The 22,894-nt window shown below is 40.9% G+C and overlaps 1 protein-coding gene across 1 annotated transcript in view; it reads left to right on the top strand.

The window, feature by feature from the left end:
* Positions 1-759: 759 nt before the first annotated feature.
* Positions 760-22,894, top strand: part of CSMD1 (CUB and Sushi multiple domains 1) — a 1,628,138-nt gene continuing 1,606,003 nt past the window's right edge. The window contains exons 1-2 of the mRNA XM_061134533.1: positions 760-790; positions 1,589-1,805. Of these exons, the coding sequence (XP_060990516.1) occupies positions 760-790; positions 1,589-1,805 (248 nt within the window). The remainder of the gene's footprint in view (positions 791-1,588; positions 1,806-22,894) is intronic.

Genomic DNA, 22,894 nt, shown 5'->3' with positions numbered 1-22,894 from the left:
CCCTGGGTGGGGTCTTCCTCTGCAGATCAGCGCGTCAGGCGCACAGAGGGGCACCCTGGCTGGGGTCCTCCTCTGTAGATCGGCGCGTCAGGCGCATAGAGGGGCACCCTGGCTGGGGTCCTCCTCTGCAGATCAGCACGTCAGGCGCATAGAGGGCACCCTGGCTGGGGTCCTCCTCTGCAGATCAGCGCGTCAGGCGCATAAAGGGGCACTTGGGTGGGGTCCTCCTCTGCAGATCAGTGCCTCAGGCGTTTGATGGGCCAGTCTCTTTATTGTTCAGCTGCTGATGCTGGTGTGTGGGGAAAGAGCGGCTATGGTGATGGGTCCACCCCCTACACATGACTCAGCAGTATCGCCTTGCTTCCATGGCTGCCTGGCTTTACTCCACAGGTGTTTCCCACCATGATCTCCTTCCTCACAGCCCCTTGAGCTGTCTCTCCGCAGTCAACAGCAGCCCTCACCCTGGGATTGCTCCACAATCCCTAAACTCTGGCTTCCAGCCGCTGTGCCTTCCAGGGACCCTCCTCCCTGTCTGGGGTACTTATGGCTGAGGCAAGGACTCCCTGATTTTCATTCCATTTAGGCTGCCACAGATCAGCTGTTTCAGTCTCAGCCTTAAATGTTTCCCCTCTGACTCAGACAGTTGCCCCCATGTGGGGATGGGACCCCCGCTTCAGTTCCCCCACCTGTGGAGGGCAGGTCCAGTTCTAGTAACACTCTTGTTTCTCCCCCTAGTTCCTTCATCTTACCGAGTTTTGCATGGGTCTCTATATTCTTTTCCACTGGTCAGGTACTCCTGTCCGCTCTCCGCTGATGTTCTGCCTGCACTTCTGTGTCTGAAGGTGTATTCCTGATGTATCTGTGGAGAGAGATGCACTCCATGCCCACCTACTCCTCCACCATCTTATTATCTATTGTTATCCCACTCCAGTATTTTTCCCCCTCTTTGATTTAATTTTATTATTTAAATATGTAAAAATTATCATGTTTCAGAACTCAGAAAAATATAAAAAAAAAACACATTCAGAGAAGTCTCGCATCTCAAGCCCAGCCCCATCCCTTGATCTCCTGATAAATAGCACTTTTCATTGGCTTCCCTGTTATTTTCCTTTATTTCCTTTAAAAAATATAAGCAAACACATGTATGTACTCTTACTGCTCTCTCTTCTTTATAAAAAGGGTAGAACACTATATATTCTTGCCTGGGAAATTTCCATGGATAGAGCAGCCTGGTGGGTTATAGTCCATGGGGTTGCAAAGAGTTGGGCATGACCAAGCACACACACATTCTCTAGTTTTTAACATTGGAGAATACTGCTGCAATTTATCACTCAGCATTTGTGCATGAAGGATCACACAATAAATCATTATAAAGACAGGCGAAGAGTTCCCTGATGGTCTAGTGGTTAGGATTCTGGACTTCACTGCCATGGCCCAGGTTCAATCCCTGGTTGGGGAACTGAGATCCACCAAGCCAGACAGTGTGACCAAAAATAAAATAAATGGCCATGATGGTTGGAACATTTTACAAAGAATACCTTAAAGACAGGCCAAACTCATATGCTTTCTGGTGTGTGTTCTTTTCCAGGTCAGAACTGCGGGGGCTTAGTTCAGGGTCCCAATGGCACCATCGAGAGCCCAGGGTTCCCCCACGGCTACCCCAACTATGCCAACTGCACCTGGATCATCATCACGGGGGAGCGCAATCGGATACAGCTGTCTTTCCACACCTTTGCTCTGGAAGAGGACTTCGATATTCTGTCAGTGTATGATGGACAGCTCCAACAGGGTAATCTGAAAGTGAGGTAAGGTGTCGGCTCTTCCTGTTACAGACCAGGTGGCAATGTTTGACATACTCCGATTCTGAAACTTCATTGGGGTTAGCATTTGCATTTAATGATCAGAAAGGTACATCTTAGTTACTATAAAGAAAAAGTAAAGATTAGGGATGTGTGCACCATGTTTTCAATCCCTAAAAGCACAACTTCTTACTGAAAGCAATCACTGAGTTCATTAATAGATACCAAATTGTTCAAGATGGATAAAACAGTGTTGCTAAGGTAATTTAACTACAGTTACAATACACCATTGTTTTTAAGCAACTGTGTGTTTGAGAGAAAAAGCACAGAGGTACATGTCTGAGTACAATTTAGAGAACAACAAAAGAAACCTTGATATCATCATAGAATATATTCACTACAAAGGATATAGGAGGTGCGTGGGGTAAAAGCATGGAAAAATATTGCGCTCTGGAAAAATTTTGGTTTGCACCATCATAATACATCCCATTGCTCATTAGCTTTCTCTTTTGATATATGATTTTTCACCATGAGAAAGGACAATATTTCCTGGGATGATTGTTAGGTTATATTTTTAATTTATCACCAAGATTGTATCTATACAATACATCCATCTTTTTTTTTTTTTTTAATTTTGGCTAAGGAATAAGGACTATCCATTTCAAAGACATTGGAATTTCTTAATATATTAATAAATATATAACATGAATGTGTATCAATATTAATGTATTAACTAGCTAGTCAATATGTTAAAAATAGATTATGTCTATATGTAAAACTATTTTAATTGCATTTCTTTATGCATTTTCAGATATAAATCACCTTATAGTTTTTTCCTGATCCATCTCCAGTGTTACTGTCTGCTTTTCCAGTTGTCCTTTCTGAGACTTACTGCATATGGCTACCCCCTTTATGGACTCCTTAGCCAGGCTTGCTTTCTCTTGTCAAGGATGCATGGGCCAGTGTGTTTGGACAAAGTATCTACATAGGCAGTACTTGTTAATTTGATGCAAGATTTCTTAATCTCTCTGATGCTCTTCTATTAGTTATTTACTAGTTTTTATTCCACATAAATGATTCTACTAGGGAATAGTGCTATTTTGTAAGAACAGAGAGAATTGTAATAAAAACTCCAAAGAGTTGTGACAAAAAATAGATAATCCAGTTAACTCAAATATTAAGGCATATAATTCTGTGTTGAAAGTAATTCTTTCCCTTTTGATGAGAAAACAAAGCCTATTGCATGTGGAAGTAAAAAATACTTCTCTGTGAGGAAGAGTGCCCAGCTCTTGCATGGTAACTTTCCCAGGAGTGGTCTCAGATGCAGCCAGATCCATCATCTGTTGGATGTGATTTTTAATTTACTGTACAGCTGAAAGCACTCCTGTTCTGAGGGAAAAACTGCAAACGATCTTCAAATCTATTATTTTAAAATATCCAAGGTCATTTTTATGCACTCTGTAGGTTCAGGCATTATTTGGGGTTGGGGGAGCAGTTTCCAAAGTAATTAAATAATTACATAAACTTCTGTTGCTTATAAAACAAACAGCAAAAAAAAAAAAAAAATCTGTTAATATTTCCAATCCCTATAACTCTTGTAATTTCTATAATTCTATCCTATTCTAAAGGAAATCTATCTTAAATATTAATTTTCTCAACTTTGATGTTGTTTAGTTGCTAAGTTGTGTTCAACTCTCTTGTGGCCCTATGGACTTTAGCCACCGGTCTCCTCTGTCCGTGGGATTTCCCAAGCAAGAATACTGGGGTGGGCAGCCTTTCCCTTCTCCTCTTCCTGACACAGGGATCAAAGCCAGGTCTCCTGCATGTCAGGCATTCTTTACCCTCTGAGCCACCAGCGAAGCCCAATCTGCCTTTAAACCATTTATTATTCCCTTAAGTTTTTAAGTTGACACTATGATCATTTTATATGTTAATGAACTTCCCTGGTGGTTCAGACCACAAAGTGTCTGCCTGCAATGCAGGAGACCTGGGTTCAGTCCCTGAGTTGGGAAGATTCCCCTGGAGAAGGGAATGGCTACCAATTCCAGTATTCTTGCCTGGAGAATTCCACAGATAAAGGAGCCTGGTGGGCTACAGTCCACGGAGTCACAAAAATTTGGACACAACTGAATGATTGACACTTACATGTTATAACGTTTAGGAAAAGGCATACCTGCCATCTTCAGTTTTATAACAGGATCAGCAGTAGAAATATTAAGGTTAGAATAGTTAGATTCATTGTATTTTATCCTGAGGTACTTTATTAATATTGGTGAGTTATATGTGTGAAGCTTAATTCTTACTCACTTAGCTGTTTTAACTAGAGAAAGTAAGGAAGGCTGATAAGAAAGAAACTGCTTGGGTTTGTATAAATTACTCAGTTACTTATAAGTTTTCATTTGAGATGAATAACAAGTCACAATTCTATGTGTTTCTTGTCCTTACAGTAAGGAAGATGTTTTTGTCTTTCTATTAAATGATTTAATTTTTCCTCTGAACTCCATAGTCAGAATACCTCTTCGAGTGGACATTCTAATAGTACATTATAAGTCTTCTGGGCCACAGAAGTGACCATTTCAGGTGTCCTAACAAATTCCCAAAGCATATCAGAAACAGAATTCCAATAATAACTGCCAAGCACTATGCTGTGTGCTGTGTGCTTAGTCAGTCAGTCGTGTCTGACTCTTTGCGACCCCACGGATTGCAGCCCGCCAGTCTCCTCTGTCCACGGGGATTCTCCAGGCAAGTATACTGGAGTGGGTTTTCATGCCACAAGGGTCTTTACAAATATAAAATTTGAATCAAGAATGATGTCAAATAGGAAATAAATAATGTTGTGAAATAGGAAAAATAATGACGTAAAATAGAAAATGTTCTCATTATTTGGGCAAATATGTGAGCAAATTGTAGTATTTCAACATTAGTTCATGGACAAAATAGTTGTATAATAATAGTATTGAAATCTAATTAATAAGGTTGAGGTGGAGACTCCAAGGCTATTTGTTTCCCATTGTATCTTGGAACAGTTGTTCCTTTCTCAAATACTATTAAATTGTACCCAGAGCATCTCTGGAATTCAAACAAAGGGCACCTTTGTGAGAGACTTGATGTGCGAGTTGCCAATTCATTCAATTGTCAGGAAAGTTACTACTTAGAGCTGCCATGGTCTCTGGTGTATCACTTCTGTACAAACATTGTTTTTAGCAGCTCAACATGTGCAACAACCAAAAATGGACAGTTGTATAATATTAAACAATGTGATCATTTTACTATAAAGAAATGTATTTTGTGAAATACAATAGATAAACATTTTTATATAAATTACATAACATTTAGATGTAATCCCCAGCTAACAAACAGAATTTGAGGTTAAGAATTACTCATGTTTATGTTGTAACTTGAAATTTAGTAAGAATATATGATTTACCCTGTGTAACAAAAAAACTTTAAATAAAGCAATAGTGTACAGTGTATGTTTCATTTTGGATTATTTATATGAAACAAACTCATATATGATTTATATATCTATCAATAAATCAACTTTTACTATGGGGCTATTGAGCATTAAATGAAGACTTTTGTGAGCACAAAAGAAACAATTAGACTCAAAGTTAGAAACCTGCTCCTAGATTATCTAGAATTAAAACCTTAGTTACTCACTGTTTTTTAATTAATTTCTATGGGAGTAGAGTTGATTTACAGTGTTATATTGGTAAAGTGAATCAGTTATGCATTTGTACATATCTACTATTTTTTAGATTCCATTCCTATAAAGGTCATTATAGAGTATTCCCTGGTTTATACTTTGCGTTCCTTTTGGCTCAGACAGTAAGGAATCTGCCTGCAATGTGGGATACCTGGATTTGATCCGTGGGTTGGGAAGATTCCCTGGAGGAGGAAATGTCAACCCACTCCAGTATCCTTGTCTGGAGAATCCCATGGACAGAGGAGTCTGGCGGGCTACAGTCCACGGGGTTGCAGAGTCAGACACGACTGAGCGACCAAGCACAGTGCAGCGTTTCACATATAGCAGTGCGTTTGTGTCAGTCACAAGCTCCCAAGTTGTCTCTCCCCGCTTTTCCTCTTTGTAACAATAAGTTTGCTTTCTACATGTGTGACTGTATTCCTGTATTGCAAATAGATTCAGATGCAATATTTTCTTTTCTTAGATTCCACATGTAAGTGATATCATGCAGTATTTGTCTTTCTCTGTCTGGCTTATTTCACTCAATATGACAATCTCTTCAGTCCATAAATGCTACTGCCAATGGCATTATTTTGTTCTTTTTTATAGCTGAGTAATATTCTATTGTGTGTATGTATATATGTATATACATACCGGATCGTATTTACCCATTCCTCCATGGATGGATATTTAGGTTGCTTCCGTGTCCTGGTTATTGTGAACAGTGCTGCTGACAAACATCAGGGTACATGTATCTTTTCAAATTATTTTGTTTGTTTTGTTGTTTTTTTTTTTTAACAGATATGCCCAGGAGTAGGACTGCTGAATAGTATATTCTACTACTGGTAGATAGCAGTGGTATGCTACTACAGCTGGTAGCTCTACTTTTAGGTTCTGAAGGAACCCATATACTGTTCATCGTAGCGGCTGCATCAGTTTCTTTCCTCCAAGAGTGTAGGAAGGTTACCTTTTCTCTCTGCCCTCTCTAGCATTTATTGTTTGTGGATCGTTTGGTGATGACAGCGCTGACTGGTGTGAGGTGATACCTCATTGAAGCTTTGATTCAAATTTCTCTAATAATTAGTGATGTTGAGCACTTTTTCCTGTCCTCTTGGCCATCTATGTGTCTTCTTTGGAGAAATGTCTATTTAGATCTTCAACCCACTTTTTGATTTTTTTTTTTTTTTTTTTGAGCTTCATGAGCTCTTTTAACATTTTGGAAGTTAATCCATCATTGGTCACTTAATTTGCAAATATTTTCTTCCGTTCTGTGTGTTGCCTTTTCATTTTGTTTATGATTTCCCTTGCTGTGCAAAAGCTTTAATTAGGCCCAATTTGTTTATTTATTTTTTAAAGTTTTCATTACTGTAGGAGTTGGATCAAAAAAGATCTTACTGTGATTTATGTCAGAGAGTGTTCTGCCTATGTCTTCCTCTAAGAGATTTATAGTATCTGGTCTTACTTTTCAGTCTTTAAGCCATTTTGAGTTTATTTTCTGTATGATATTAGAGAATGTTCTAATCTCATTCTTTTACATGTAGCTGTCTAGCTTTCCCAGCACCACTTATTGAAGAGACTTTTTTCTCCACTTTATACTCTTGCCTCCTTTTGGTAGATTAATTGACCATAGGTGTGTGGGTTTATCTCCGGCCTTTCTCTCCTGTTCCATTGATCTATATTTCTGTTTTTGTGCCCTTGCTGTTTTTTTATGAGCTGTCATATTACTGCTGTTTTTTAAGTCTCTGGCCATATTGACTCTGTAGTTTCTCTTGATTCTCAAATCTCCATGGAAGTCCCACCAGGTGGTCATAAAACCCTAAACATTTTATTTTGCAGTATCTCTTTTTAAACCACAGCCTGTTTTGATGCTCACAGAAAATGCTCCATGAAGGCCCTGTCCTGCCCGAGGCTGACCCTCCATAGGGGGTGACTATGACGGAGACAAGGACACGTGGCCCCAGGCTCACCCCTCTAATCCTGAAACGGCCGCTGTGCTCCTGTCTGCATTCTGTGTTGCCAGTAAGAAGAACGCTCTGGTCAACGTGACCCTGATATTAAAGGAAGCCTCCAACCTGACCCCAGACTGTTAAACATGTCTGCCTTCCAGTCTCTTCCGTGTGTCCCCTGTAGTGTCTCAGTCCACTCTGGCTGCTATAACAGGATATACCACGGACTGGGGGGTTTAATAACAGTGGCCATTTATTCCCCATAGTTCCAGAGGCAAAAAGCTCAAGATTAAGTTGCCAGCAAACTTTGTGTCTAACGAGGGCCTGTTGCTTTGTTCATAGGGGCTATCTGTGTCTCTGCTCTCAGTGTCTTCCTGTGGTAAAAGGGGCTGGGGGACTCTCCAAGGTCTCTCATAGAAGAATGCTAATCATAGTCATGAGGACCCCACCCTCCCTACTGTTAGTCACTCAGTTGTGAATGACTCTTTGCAATCCATGGACTGTAACCTGCCAGGCTCCTCTGTCCATGGGATTTCCCAGGAAAGAATACTGGAGTGGTTGCCATTCCCTTCTCCAGAGGATCTTCCTGACCCAGGGATCGAACCTGGGCCTTCTGTATTTCAGGCAGATTATTTACCAGCTGAGCCACCAGGGAAGTCCCTCACCCTTCTGGGAAGCCCCCCACTCTCTCCCTAATCACTAACCACTTCCTAGAGTCCCCGCCTTCAAATGCCAGCACATTAGCAGGGACAGGGGAGAATGTGAGTTTGCAGGGGGGGAGAATAGATATTCAGTCTATGAATATATTTTAGGGAACATATTTAGTAAAATGGGTCAATGAGTTATTCCTTGCTCTGACCTTATAAGAAAATATAATATACTACAATATTCTTCCTCTTTCACTCTGCTTGCCTAAGTTATATTCAACTTTCAAAACCAATTACATATTATATTTATTAATATTTCACAAATCTGTTCCTGTGCATCCCAAGTTAAAAACAACACCCCTCCAACAAGTCTTTTTTTTTTTTTTTTTAATTCTGAATGCCTTTAGCACTTGCTATTAACATAGACCTTGAATCATGTACTCCTTTGAAATCACAGTATCTCTGATGTTGCCTTTCTTGAAGGTTATATGTATCTTTGTGTTCTAATATGGAAAATAGAACATACATCCTCCAAGGCCAAGAACTGTTCTGTGACTGTCTTCTCTGGTGACAACAGATACTTTAGTTTAAAATAGTCAATAAATCTTCATGGAGCAGTTTTGATTTAATCTATTCCCAATTCAGGACCACCCCTCACTGAACTCTGTGAGTTTAACCCAACATGACTTATATGTAACTCTCTCCTACAGGTGAGCATAGAGACAGTCATATCTTGTAGACATTCTCTAAATTTGAAGTTGTATTTCAATTTGTCCCCAAATCTAAAATAATTGAAGTTGACATCAATTTCCAAATGTGATAACATTATAATATCAAACTTGGAAAATAAATCCCATTATAACCTCAAAAAGTGAATAAAAGTGGACCTATGAAGGAATACTGTGCCATGCAGAAGTGGAAAATCAACATATTTATTCCATGATTATTACAAGTCCTAGGAAAATAGCTGTGACAGACTTCTTCGCTCTACATTCCTCTCACTTTTACAGGATTATCCCTAATTTTCTGCAGTGATGGTGATGAAGAGGTAAGAGATGACTGTGATAGGGCCGTGAAAGTCAGGAAATCATGACTGGGTGATGCTGAGGTGTCAGTATTGTTTTGTTTTTTTTCAAAGAAATGTGGTTGAATGTATTACCAAAGAAATTTGTATAATATTAACTCTATCTGGTGATTTTTTTTTTTCATTTATTTTTATTAGTTGGAGGCTAATTACTTTACAATATTGTAGTGGTTTCTGCCATACATTGACATGAATCGGCCATGGATTTACATGTGTCCCCATCCTGAACCCCGCTCCCACCTCCCTCCCCATCCCATCCCTCTGGGTCTTCCCAGTGCACCAGCCCCGAGCACTTGTCTCATGCATCCAACCTGGACTGGCGATCTGTTTCACACTTGATAATATACATGCTTCAATGCTATTCTCTCAGATCATCCCACCCTCGCCTTCTCCCATAGAGTCCAAAAGTCTGTTCTATACATCTGTGTCTCTTTTTCTTTCTTGCATATAGGGTTATCGTTACCATCTTTCTAAATTCCATAAAAATGCGTTAGTATACTGTATTAGTTTTTATTTTTCTGGCTTACAATGTTTAGAACTTGAGAACTTTTAAGGGCTAATAAGCGGGTTTGGTTGCATTTCGATTAAATTAGGCTAGAGGCCCAGCAGTGTTGAAATTCCACCCTCCTCTTCCCCATTGTCATTATGAGGTCCTAGGGAGCCATTCACAGACCCATAGTCAGATAAAAATCAAAGCATCATTTTATCTTTAGCTTGACTGGTGACTAATGTCCCATGTAAGACTCAGAGAAACATTGGATGAAACAATAGGATAAAAGCTTCCGGAGTATTGTATTCATACCAACATCTTAGCATCTCATTGCATGCGGCCAGCCATGTGGTCAGGGACTAGAAGGGATGGGGCAGCACCATCAGACCAGCACCCCGTGAAGGAGGGTCCTGGAGAGACGGCCTGTGTGAGGCAACAGAGGGGCCCTCTCCGCAGGGTGGACGTCTCAGGCTGTCAAAGCCCAGGGGCCCCACCAGCGCTTAGGGATCTGATCAAACAGGCCATCCTGTCCGAGAGGGGGCGCTGCAGGGAGGCTGTGGGGGACAGCCCCAGTGTTCCTTCCTCTCCTACAAACCTATCATGTTTCGATGAGTCTGAATCTGTCAGCCATGGTCACTATTCTTTGTACATATTTTAAGATGATGAAATTAAAAATCATTTGATACAGCTTCCAAATTCCCTTCCTGAGCATATGCTTTAAATTAGTAACTCATGGTCAAGATAAATGTCATCAGGTAAGATTCAGTCCATTGATTTATTTTTTTATGTTGGTTGTCTGCAACTGGCTAGTGTTGAAGAGAAGACCAACTGAAGAGACGATCGAAGATTCAAGGATCCAGTGGAGGCCTAAATATGTATTTCTGTTTGCATTTATATAAAAATATGTACTTGTATGCTTACCAGGTAGCACTAATGGTAAAGAACCTGCCTGCCAATGCAGGAGACGTAAGAGACACAGATTCAATCCCTAGTTTGGGAAGATACCCTGGAGGAGGGCATTGCAACACGCTCCATTATTCTTGTCTGAAGAATCCCATGGACTGAGAAGCCTGGCGGGCTACAAAGAGTCAGACATGACTGAGGCAACTTAACATGCATGCACACATGTAGTTGTATATAATCTTCTTAGCTGAGCTTAATGTGCAACAACTCATTAAAAACTGCAAGTATTTTTTCATAAGACTCATTTATTAACAAAAGTGACTAAACTGTAATAATGGAAATTCTGGAAATAAAAATATGAAGCGTTTAAGGGAGATAGGCAGAAATATATTTGCAAAACTACAAGCAAGTTTCAACATGTATTTGAATTCTGTTCACTACTATCCATGCTGCAGTGGTGTTTTTACGTGAGCCAAAATGGATGGTTTATTTCATTATCCTGGTCATTTTGGAAGTAACAAATCATATTAATATGGGCAACTGAGTGCTTTGAGTAATCATGAATATATATATAGGGAAAATATTTCCCAATCCCCCAAATACTAGGGCAGATTTCTTATATAAATGTAGACATATGGAAAGGCACTCAGAGTTACAGAGAGAGGATGAAAGGACAATAAGACTAACAGCTAACTTGCAACATGACCCCGTTTTAGCAGACAAATCTCTTTTAAGGTCTTGGTGACAGAAACATGAAAGTAGACACAGTTTTATAAAATACAAAATCTTGTCTTCACTGCTTAAAACAAAATTAACATGTTGGACCATCAATTTAAATATTAATATGTAATGATAAAAATACTAACAAAAACTACTTCAGTATACATAACGTAGAAGTTATGGAGAAAATGACTGAAGAATTGGACATCCTGAAACTTAAAATCAAAAAACCAAATTGAGAAAAAGAATTTGCAATAATATGAAACACAAGGGACTATTTTCTTAATTTATGACATGTACTCCCAGAACTATGAGGAATTAAATAAATCCTTTAATTGAAAACCAGGTAAAAATATGAACAAGGAGTTCAAATATAAGCCATCCATGGTAATAAGTATATTTAAAGCAAATTAAAACAATAATGCAATATAATACTTCACCACTCTGAATGGCAAAACTTAAACATTTTTGGTAACTCAGAGTTTTTGACATACTTAGACAAATGCTTTTATATCCTGTTGGTAAAGTTATGAATTGCAGCAGGTTCTTTTAGACAGAAATTTTGAAATTTCTCTAAAATTTAAAAACTATTAATACAAGTTGTCTCCTTCAGCAAGGCTATTCTATGTAAGAATTTATTATACAAAATTACCATGAAATATACATGGAATGAAATGCGTATGGGTGCATTTTGATAGCATTAAAAACAAATTCAAAAATGTATTTTTTATTTTATATGAATGTCTATCTTTCTATATAGAGCATGATTAGAGGGTGCATGTTTTACAGTGTACTATGAAAAAATAATAAATGAGATCTTTATTCACTGGCATGAAGAAATTTCTCAGTATATGCTTCCCTGGTGGCTCAGCTGGTAAAGAATCCACCTGCAATGGGGAAGACCTGGGTTCAATCCCTGGATTGGGAAGATCCTCTGAAGAAGGGAATAGCTACCCATTCCAGTATTCTGGCCTGGAGAATTCCATGGACTACAGTCGCACGTGACTCAGCGACTTTCACCATATGTTACACTTATAAATTATAGCAGTATCGGTGTTCAATTACTCTCAATGTTTTATTTTCTTGAATAAGTGGTATGTAATATCTCATAAAACACCATCTGGAAGTATGGATGCTGGCGGGACCCAGGGTATCCCTTCCTTATATATATTCAATAACTGCAGCACATTGTAGTGATTGCAAGGAAGAGGTCAGAAGGAGAATCAGGGCATCTATCCAGCCCCAGGGCTCCCTGAGGGCTGCCTTCCAGCCATTGTCATTTTAATCAGGATAAAATGCTGCCTTAATCCAGAAAAAGTATGGCTCTCCTGGTGTTCAAGGCAGGCTAGGAGTAGGGGAGGTTTTGTTTTTACTGTTGTTGCTTTTTTCTCTTTTTTTCAGAATTCAGATGCAGTTGGTGTACAATATTATATGACTTTCAGGCATATATCAGAGCAATTCAGAATGTTAAAAAATTATATACTCTATTGATAATTATTGTAGACTTGGCTGTATTCCTTGTGTTATACAATATATCTTTGCAGCTCGTTTATTGTATACATAATAGTTTGTACATGTATTAACGACTAGTTTCATTTCCCTGGGTCTGTTTCTATTTCGTTATATCCATTCTTATATTCACTTTTTTTTTTTTCTTAAATAGTTTAGATTCCACATACTAGTGAAGACATTTGGTATTTGTCTTTCTCTGTCTGACATTTCATTATGCATACTGCCCTACAGGTCCATCCACGTTGCTGCAAATGGCAAAAATTCATTCCTTTTTATGGCTGAGTTGTTTTCTAATATATACATATACCACATCTTCCTTATCCATTCATCTGTCAGTGGGCACTTGGGTTGCTCCTGTATCTTGACTCTTGTAAATAATGATGCTGTGAATGTTGGGGTGCATATATCTATTTGAATTAGTGTTTGGGTGTTTTTGATTTTTGTAAGTATATGTGCTCTGCCTCTGGACTTCTTATGGAGGCAATTATCTCTATGTTTATGAATATCTGTATCTTAATGTTTTTCCCCCCTCTCTCTCATATATATATATATGAGAGCAATCTTATGCTATAGGGAACGTTTGGTAATGTCTAGAGATATCCTTGTTTGACACAGTTGGGTGGGGTCCACTGGGTATGGAGGTATAATACTTGCTGATGGATGCCTTAAGACACACAAGACAGCCCCATGTGACAGAGGATTGTCTGCTATGAAATGTCAAAAATGCTGAGGATGAAACCCGCTGACCTGAAGGAATAAACCGCCTGTATAGGACCATCTGTGGCTGTAACCGTCTACATCTGCAGGTGTACCTCTATGTGCCTCTCTATGTTGTTTCTCTGTGCAGAGACCCAGGCTGAAAGAGGTCAGTGAGAATGCTCTGAAACTGACGGTCTATCTCTGCGTGTGGAGGTAACCAGGCAGATGGGCTGATTGAATTGAACAGAAATGAGGGGTCTCCTGTAGGACTGTGTCAGCAAGGAAGTGGGATTTCTAACATATTGTTATTCAGTCACTCAGTTGTGTCCAACTCTTTGTGACCCCATGAAATACAGAATGCCAGCCTTCCCTGTCTTTCACTATCTCATGGGCTTTTCTTGAACTCATGTCCATTGAGTCGGTGATGCTATCCAACCATCTTATTCTCTGTCACCCCCTTCTCCTCCTGCCCACAGTCTTTCCCAGCATCAGGGCCTCTTCCAGTGAGTCGGCTCTTCATATCAAATGGCCAAAGTATAGGAGCTTCAGCTTCAACATCAGTCCTTCCAATGAATATTCAGGGTTGATTTCCTTTAGAATTTACTGGTTTGATCTCCTTGCACTCCAAGGCACCTTCAAGAGTCTTCTTCAGCACCACAATTTGAAAGCATCAGTTCTTTGGCACTCAGCCTTCTTTATGGTCCACCATAAAGGCATCACTTAATTTCACCAAGAATCATTGTTACCTTATGTCTCAAAAGGAAATAAAATTGTTATTATTATTTCCCATAAACTTTGGTTTCTGGGAAAAGGAACATAAAGGTGTCCAGAAGTCAGTAAGATATTAATTGACTTTATTATTGTACATGATAGTGAATCTGCAAAGAGTTTGTTCAAACGGCTTGCTGGGAAGCCATCCATCATAAAGAGAAGCAGGAGCTATAAATAACCAGATTTCTTAGAATTTACAAGATTTTAAATGAATTTTAATGTGGATGATTGTTGCCGAAATCCTGGCCTCTGTTCTCCAGTGCTGAATAGAAATACAGAGACAGAGTTTTGGGTGAAGTAGAAGAGAAGCTTTTATTACTTTGCAGGCAAAGGGGGGCACAGTGGGCTCATGCCCTGAAGACCATGTGACCCACCCTGGTGGAGTTCGTGAGGAGTTTTATGGTGTTCAAGTAATGGGGCCTGATCAGCTCATGGACAGTTCTTGGATTGGTTGGCATCAAGGTGAAGTTTCAAGCATCATCAGCCTTCTAGTTTCAACCAGTTGAGGGTCTCTGTTCTTGTGGTCAGCATGTTTCATCGGGGGGAGGGGGTAGGCTTCCTGTAAAAACAACGTAGGAATGTGTATCAGACCTTTATTTGTATCTTGCAGGAAACTGGAAGCTTGATGATTTTGTTATGTTGCAGAATTATAGTTGAAATTTTTACCAGTTCTTTATCCCAACAGCTATTCTTTGTTTCTGCATCTTCACATTTCCCAATCATTAATTAACTCGAGTCAGCGTTTTACTTCAGAAGATAAGGACACAGGGGCTTGTACATGGCTACATGACCAGATCTGTAGTTGAATGATTTTTACATTTAAAATATACTTTCCCCACTACTTGCCCCTCTTAGGTGTTTAGGTAGCAGAACCTTTGCTGATTTCTCTTTATATCCCTATCCAACACTTAGAATACATTAAACCATTTCATTTTGATTGAATACATGTACATTAGTTGTTTCTAAAATAATTTTAAAGGAATGAAGTCTATATACAAAAATATGCATTTTAATTCACAACATTTAAAAGGCAGAATAGGATATTACTTAGAACTTAAAATAATTACTTCCTTTACTATAGTAAACACAGTCACCCTCCCTTCGCATATAAATGCGATTGACTTTGCATCTGAATGCACTGAAATATGGGGCTTCTCAGGTGGCGCTAATGGTAAAGAATCTGCCTGCTAATGCAGGAGACAAGAGAGATTTGGTTCGATCTCTGGATCAAGAAGATCCCGTGGAGGGGAGCATGACAACCCACTCCAGTATTCTTGCCCGGGGCATCTCAAGGACAGAGGAGTCTGGTGGGCTACAGTCTGTAGGATCGCAAAGAGTCGGACGCGACTGAAGCAACTTAGGACAAACACACATGCTGAAATATAATCAAAAGGCAAATATATATCTTAGAAGCCCTCTCCCAACGTTTAAAATATTACTGTTATCCTGGAGTAATCTTGATATTTACACATGATGAACTTGTGCATTTAACTAGCCAAAAGCATTATGTATGAAAATTGTATAAGTGATTAAGAGTGTTTACAGTTCAGAAGCCTCTAAATTTAGTAAATTCTTTCAAATAAGGTCATAGGAGCAGAAATATTGGCCCCTCTTTCTGAACCTCAACTATACATCTCCCCTGGCTTACCTCTTAGAACCTTAAGTATTAACTCAAGCAGGGTTCAGAAACTTGCTCATAGATTCCAGGTGGCAGATACAAGTGCATAAAACCTTCAAAATCTTTCTTTAGCCCATCCTTGCCCTGAAAGATGAACCAGCTTGGGGAGGATCCTTAAATGAGTGGGAAATAAAACCTGCCCGTGTGAACTTCCTCAGAAGGTTTCAGAGCTCTCCCCTCCCAACCTTGGCCCCCTGAGTCACTGACCTTAAGTGGATTTCCTTGGCTTTATGCCGAGGAACCAGCGCTTGTTGGTCTCTGACTTACAATCAGTGGAAAATCAGATGAGTTTCTCTTTGAACCTTACCCTCAGTACAATTTCCCAAGCTCCAGGATTGTATTGATCCCACACTAAACCCTCAAACGGAAGATGTAGGGTCATGGCTATAGTTAGACTATACTACTCACTACCGTATACTTTATCACTGACATCTGTTACTTTCTATTTTAGAAATCACTAGTATAAACCAAAATCTGTATAGCTGGCTTCCTGCTTCAAGGAAACAGCTCCCCCCTCCCACCATAAACAGGGGGTGTGTTCCACTTGAGAGAGAGGATCAGAGTAAACAGGAAAGAATGCCAGTGAATGTTTCATGTAACCTATCACTTTTCAGCCCAGAGAGAACTGAGGTAGACAAAACCGGGGCCTCCCCAAAGTTTCTCAAAGTGTTTTCCTTTCAGGAAACAGCATCTGTTTCTCATAGCTGTTCTTGGACCCTCTGTGGCTATTTCTGTTCTCATCATATCACATCTTATGGATCCATGGTCATCCCATGGACAAATGTACCAAGCTACTCTTGGAAATGATAAGGTGCATTCACCACCATATTTTTTTGCTTACCTTTAAAGGTTTTCATATTTTACATGCCTAGGAGTCACATTTTTTTTTTATATTTCTAAAATTCAAATGCTCTGTGTATATATAGAGCTTTCTAAAAGATGTAGGTAGGCAAATATTGCCTTTGAAAAGTGAGAATGAAGGTGAGAAGCAAGTGGCCAGTAACTTACAAAGATGGATTCCTTGTAACTCACAAAAGTGGGTAGCTGTAACTCACAGAAGCGGAGGAGTTGTAACTTACAGAGGTGGGGAGTTGAAAGCATTTATATCATCAAACTGATATGCTTATGCTCATTGAAGTCGGAAGCACTGTCCAAGAGTCAACTGCTTTCAAATGCAACACATACTGCTCATGCAGGGACCTTGAAAGAATCCTTTACATTGCAACTTTACCCTCTAGATGAGGCTTTATAGCGTCATATACTATAGCCCTCATATTTCATGATTTCAGGGAAATATCATGCATATCTTTTAAAAGATAATGGATGAATAAGTTAGTCACTACACACTCTGGGTGTTAGTTTTCTTTAAGTTAGTGACTTTTGTACATCAAATGCATATTTTAAATAACGGATGAGTGTGCACATTTCCCTGAAAACTGCAAGCCAAAGGCACAGCATTTCAGAGAAACACTTGGGGCCAGAAAAGGGTATGGTGGGAAAGATTGAGGGTCCCTGAGGGAAAAGCCACAGAAAAGGAAGGTTTGTTTCTGGGCTGATGACTCAAGGCCACTGAGCGGTAGGCTTGGTTCTGTCCATGGGCTATGGGGCCCTGGTTTCCTTCCACATCTGTCTGACCCCTACATCTGAGAACTCTTTCTCTTTCCAAATGTCCCGGTCATGTTTCCCACTTTCTCAAGCTCTCAATCAAGTAAACAGCAAACACACTGAATGAAGAAGAGAGTGATGATGAAACCGCATCCATCCTGAGATCATTTGCAAAGATGAAGATTATCCCCATCATCCCCTTTCAGTGTCGAGGTATGGATGTGTGAACCTCAGGCCACCTACCCCCCAACCCCCGCCGTTTGTCATTCAGTTGCTAAGTCGTGTCTGACTCTTTGTGACCCATGGACTGCAGCACATCAGGCTGCCCTGTCCTCCACTGACTCCTGGAGTTTGCTCAAACGCATGTCCATTGAGTCAGTGATGCCATCCAAACATCTCATCCCCTGTCGCTCCCTTCAGTCTTTTCCAGCATCAGGGTCTTTTCCAGTGAGTCAGCTCTTTGCATCAGGTGGACGAAGTAGTGGAGCTTAACTGCCTACTGTGGACCTTGCACTAACCTGCAAAGGCCACGTGGGCACACCTGTCACTAAGGGGTCTTTCTCTGCCACTTACTACACCAGCTCCTTGAACTCACAGGCCTGCTGCAGAGAGAGAGAGACAATGTGCGTATGTGTGTGTGCGTGCACTCAGTCCTATCTGAGACTGCGACCCCAGGGACTGTAGTCCGCCAGGCTCCTCTGTCCATGGGATTTCCCAGGCGAGACTACTGGAGTGGGTTGCAATTTCCTCCTCCTGGGGATCTTCCAGACCCGGGGACCATAGCCCAGTCTCTTACATCTCCTGCACTGGCAGGCAAGAGGAGGATGTAGGTACCTGAAACAGAGCGGATGCAAGGCAGCAGGTGAGGTGAGGCCGATGTAGATGCAGCACCTCTTCCCCAGCTCCGGCCAATGGCCGCCCAGCACAGACAGAGGCTGAGTGCCGCAGCTGCTTCCAGCTGCTTCCCAGCTCAGGGAGGTTCCTGCCGGGAACAGATAACCCAGGCCCGTGGCCTCCCAAGAGCCCCTGCGGCCAGTGTTCTGCCAGCGGTCGGCTCCTGCAGCGGTTCCCTGGGGGCCCGGGTTCTTTCCGCCGCCGCCCGCATTCACGGGCGCGTCCCGGGCATCCTCTCCTGCCCACCTCCTTGCGGGACCGCACTTGCTGCCCTGGAAGCTCCAGGGCACACACGTTCCTCTTTGCCTTCCCGGCGCCCACAGTCAGTCGGCTTCCAGGACCAGGCCCACCCCACGGGAGGCCCCCAGAGAGCTCAAAGGAGAAGATTTCTTCTTGGAGGGGCCTGTGGATGGGCTGGACGTGAACTTGGGGCCAGAGAGTGGCCCCTGGAGGTCCTCTCCGGGGAAGAGACTTGTCTCCGGAGGCGTCCAGACAGCCCCGAGCTGTGAGGAGGAGCAGCAGGCCCGAGGATGCAAGTGAGTGTAGGGGGTTTTCTTGCTTGGGGTTGTGTGTTGGTCTTGGCCTTTCTGTCCACTGGCTGCCTGGGGTGCAGGCAGTGGACCGCACCCTGGGGCTTTGTGCAGAGCAGTGTCCAAAGCGGGGAGCCCAAGGGCCCTGGCTCGAACTTCTGGGACTCCAGAGTAAGAGCCTTGGCCCCAGCTTGTGCTGGGAGGGTGTCTTTTGTTAGAAATTTTCCTGGGTTTGACATGAGAATGGCTGCTAAGCTGTGGATGGACTTCAGATTGCTGTCTTGGGAAGATGGTTTGTGTAGCTGCACTCGGGGCCCACCTAGGGCATCTGGGGTGGGGTCCCCACGGAGGGGGCGCTGTGTGCATGCGCCAGGTCAGGGCAGAGCTCTAGTGCCCTCCCTTTTAGCTACCTGGGCAGATAAAAGTGACCCAGTCTGTGGTTCGCCGGGACTAGGAGTCTGTGGCCTTTGGGGAGCCCGGCACTGGGGTCTGGAGAAAGAGGAGGCTGTGGACCGGCCATGGAGGGTGACCAGAACTGACAGAAGCGGGGTATCAGGTGTGCTCCCATGAGGGGCCTCTATGGTCTGACTCTCACTGTTTCCATTAAAAAAATATATATTTATTTATTTATTTGGCTGTGTCAGTCTTAGTTCCTGCACACAGGATCCTCATTGTTTTATTATTAAAAAAGAAAGAAAAGTAAAAAGACATACAGTGCAGAAAGTATATGTGGGCAGCAGCAGCTTGAGGCCTCTGCCCTGGAAGGTTAATTAACAATCCCAGCCTTGTCAATTCCATCTGTTGGTAATTCCAGAGTGATGAGAGGAGGCGGCCGCGAAACACCTGGCCCCAGAATAGCTGGGGACCATCAAGGTTTCAGTTACTTCCCGTGGAAGATGGAGAGGTTTGATAAGATTTCAAAGGTATCTTCTGGAATAGAGCTCTCTGTTTCTTATGGCACCTTGCATTGCAGTGACATGGTATGTCATGTCGTGTGTTTAAATGTTTTCAGTCACTTTAATAAAGTTTGTAATCACTCGTGTATTATGTTTTCACTCACTGTAAGTGAATGACATTTGTATAATTACTAGGTAGTGGATTTGCCAAGTTTTTTTTGTTTTTTTCTTTCTTTCTTTCTCTGAAAACCTAGTGTTTCCTGAGTTAGGTCTCTGGGATGTAAATAGCCCCACGTGGTTGGGATGCAGTCTAGATTCCTTTATACAAGAGCTGGAGACAGTATTTTGGACAATTGTTTTAATTTCTTTGGGTAAATACCTAGGAATGAAATAGGTCGGTCTTATGATAAGCTTATGGGGGCTTCCCATGTGATACTAGTGGTAAAGAATCCTCTTGCCAGTGCAGGAGACACGGGTTTCAGCCCTGGGTTGGGAACGTCACCTGGAGAAGGAAATTGCAACATAGTCCAGTATTCTATTGCCTGGAAAATCCTATGGACAGAGAAGCCTGGTGGGCTACATACAGCCCATGGGGTTTCAAAGAGTTGGACGTGTCTGAACGTCTGAACACAGTATTAATGATTTATGCTTTCTTGAAGTGGCCCAAACACTTCCTATGGGGTGTAACTTTTTACATTCCTATCAACAGTTGTGAATTCTAGCTGTTTCACACCTTTGTAGTCCATATATCTGCTCTTTAATTTTGGTCACTCTAATGACTACATTATGGAGTATTACTTTCTTGTGTTTTGATTAGCATTTTTTATGTTAGGATCTTTGCATGTGCTCATTGGTCATTCATGTATCTTCCTTTGTGAAGTCTCTCTTAAAATCTTGTTACGCTGATATATGTTACAGATAACTTCTCACAGATTCATTTTCTTTATGGTGTATTTTGAACAACAAACATTTTCAATCTTGATAAAATTAAATCTATCAATATATTTTATGATTTTATGTTTTTTTTAATTTATTTTTATTAGTTGGAGGCTAATTATTTTACAATATTGTAGTGGTTTTTGCCATACATTGACATGAATCAGCCATGGATTTACATGTGTTCCCCATCCTGATCGCAAAATGTAAGAAATTTTTGCATGCTTTCAATCACAAATATTCTCCCTGATAACTTCGGAAACTAATAGTTCAGTTCTTTCAGTCTGTGATTCATTTTGAGTTGATTTTCTTATGTGATATGAAGTAAGCTTTTAAATTCATCTTTTTGAATATGGATATCCAATTGTTAGAGCACCATTTATTGAAGAGACTGTAATTCTTTTTTTTTTTTTTTTTTTCAAATTTTAAGATCTATAGTCCTCTTTAATATGTTTATATAAGATTTTTTCTAATTTCCTATCACTCTCTGCATACTTCTTCATTTTTATTATTTTTTTTTTGTCATATCTTTTCTTTTTTTTTTTTTTTTTTTATTATTATTTTTTTTTCCCAGTGGGTTTTGTCATACAAGACCCAGAGGAATCGGGTGGAGAGGGAGGTGGGAGGGGGGATCGGGATTGGGAATACATGTAAATCCATGGCTGATTCATATCAATGTATGAGACTGTAATTCTTATAAAGCTGAACTTTTGTGTTTGGTTCTAGCTAAGGGTTGATGCTCATTTTTCAAAACTTGAGATACTCAGCTGATCCAGCATTTGTTAAAAAGACTTCATTTTCCTCTTTGTACTGACTTAGCACAATTGCTGAAGATCAATTTCTGATATATGTCAGGGACTATTCCTGTACTCTCTATTTTGTTCCATTGATCTGTTTGTCTTTTTGCTGTATTGATTATTATAGTTACACAGTAAGTCTTAAGATCATGTAGAGTAGGTACTTCAAATGTGGGTGTTTTTCTTTTCTTTTTCTGAGCTGTTTATTCTGGGCCTTTTGCATTTCATAGAATCATTTAGAATCAGCTTATCAACTTCTGTAAAAATTCCCCTGATTTTGGTTGGGATTGCATTGAATCTACAAATTTGGGAAGAATTTCCATATAAGCAATAATCTTCCAATGCATGAATGCATAATCTCTCTGCATGCATTTTGGTCTTCTTTAATTTCTCCCATAAAATGTTAAGTTGTTAATAGATTCATCACTTACTACTCTTAGTGTTTTGCTGCTATTATACATGTGATTTTTTTAAAAATAATTTCATCTTGTTTGCTGATAATGCATAAGAATGCAACCAATTTTTCATTTAGTGTTAACCTTGTTTCCTATGACTTTCCTCATTTCTTTATTTCTAGTAGCTATTTGGAAGACCCTCCGGGATTTATTTTTAGTGGGAACAATGCTCTCTGTGCAGAGGTCCAGTTCTACTTCCTCCCTTTGGCCTTCTCTTTTGCCGGCTGCTTTGAAATGGCTGGTACCTTCAGCTCAGTGCTGCAGAGGTGAAGAGTCACCATCTTTGCCTTGGTTCTGACCACAAGAGGGGAAGTGATGACCATTATAGATGCTGTTACTTGTGCTGGTCACTGGTTATCAGTGATTATAAGAGGATTGCCTCTTGACTGCAGTCTGCCCTTCCTTCCCTGCTCTGTGAGGGCAGAGCTCTACCCAGGCAGTGCTCACTTGCCAGCTGGCACCAGGCTAAGCCATCCCAGTTGCTGTGGGGGCCTTATTGGAAGAAAGGACTGTCCCTGCTGCTCCCATGTGCCCTTACTTTCCTGCTTCTTTGTCAAGGGACCATCATGCTGTACAGAATGTCAGAGGGCATCGTCCTCTGTCTGCAAAGCTTTGCTGACTCCTGGGGTGCCTTGCCAGGTTCACCAGCACATGCACATTCCTGGTTGACCTTGGCAAACATTTCCACTGTCCAGTTGACCACCGGACACTCCCTCTCCAACAAGTTCTGAATCTCAGCTTGGTAGGAGGGGTCTTTTATTTTGTTTTCCATTCCTGGGTACTCTAGTTGTTCAGTTACTAAGTCATGCCCAACTCTTTGTGACCCATGGACTACAGCATGCTAGAC

The sequence above is a fragment of the Dama dama genome, chromosome 32 (assembly GCF_033118175.1).
Source record: "Dama dama isolate Ldn47 chromosome 32, ASM3311817v1, whole genome shotgun sequence".
Taxonomy (NCBI): Eukaryota; Metazoa; Chordata; class Mammalia; order Artiodactyla; family Cervidae; genus Dama; species Dama dama.
The sequence above is the reverse complement of the archived record's forward strand: the minus strand, read 5'-3'. Positions and strand labels throughout refer to the sequence as shown.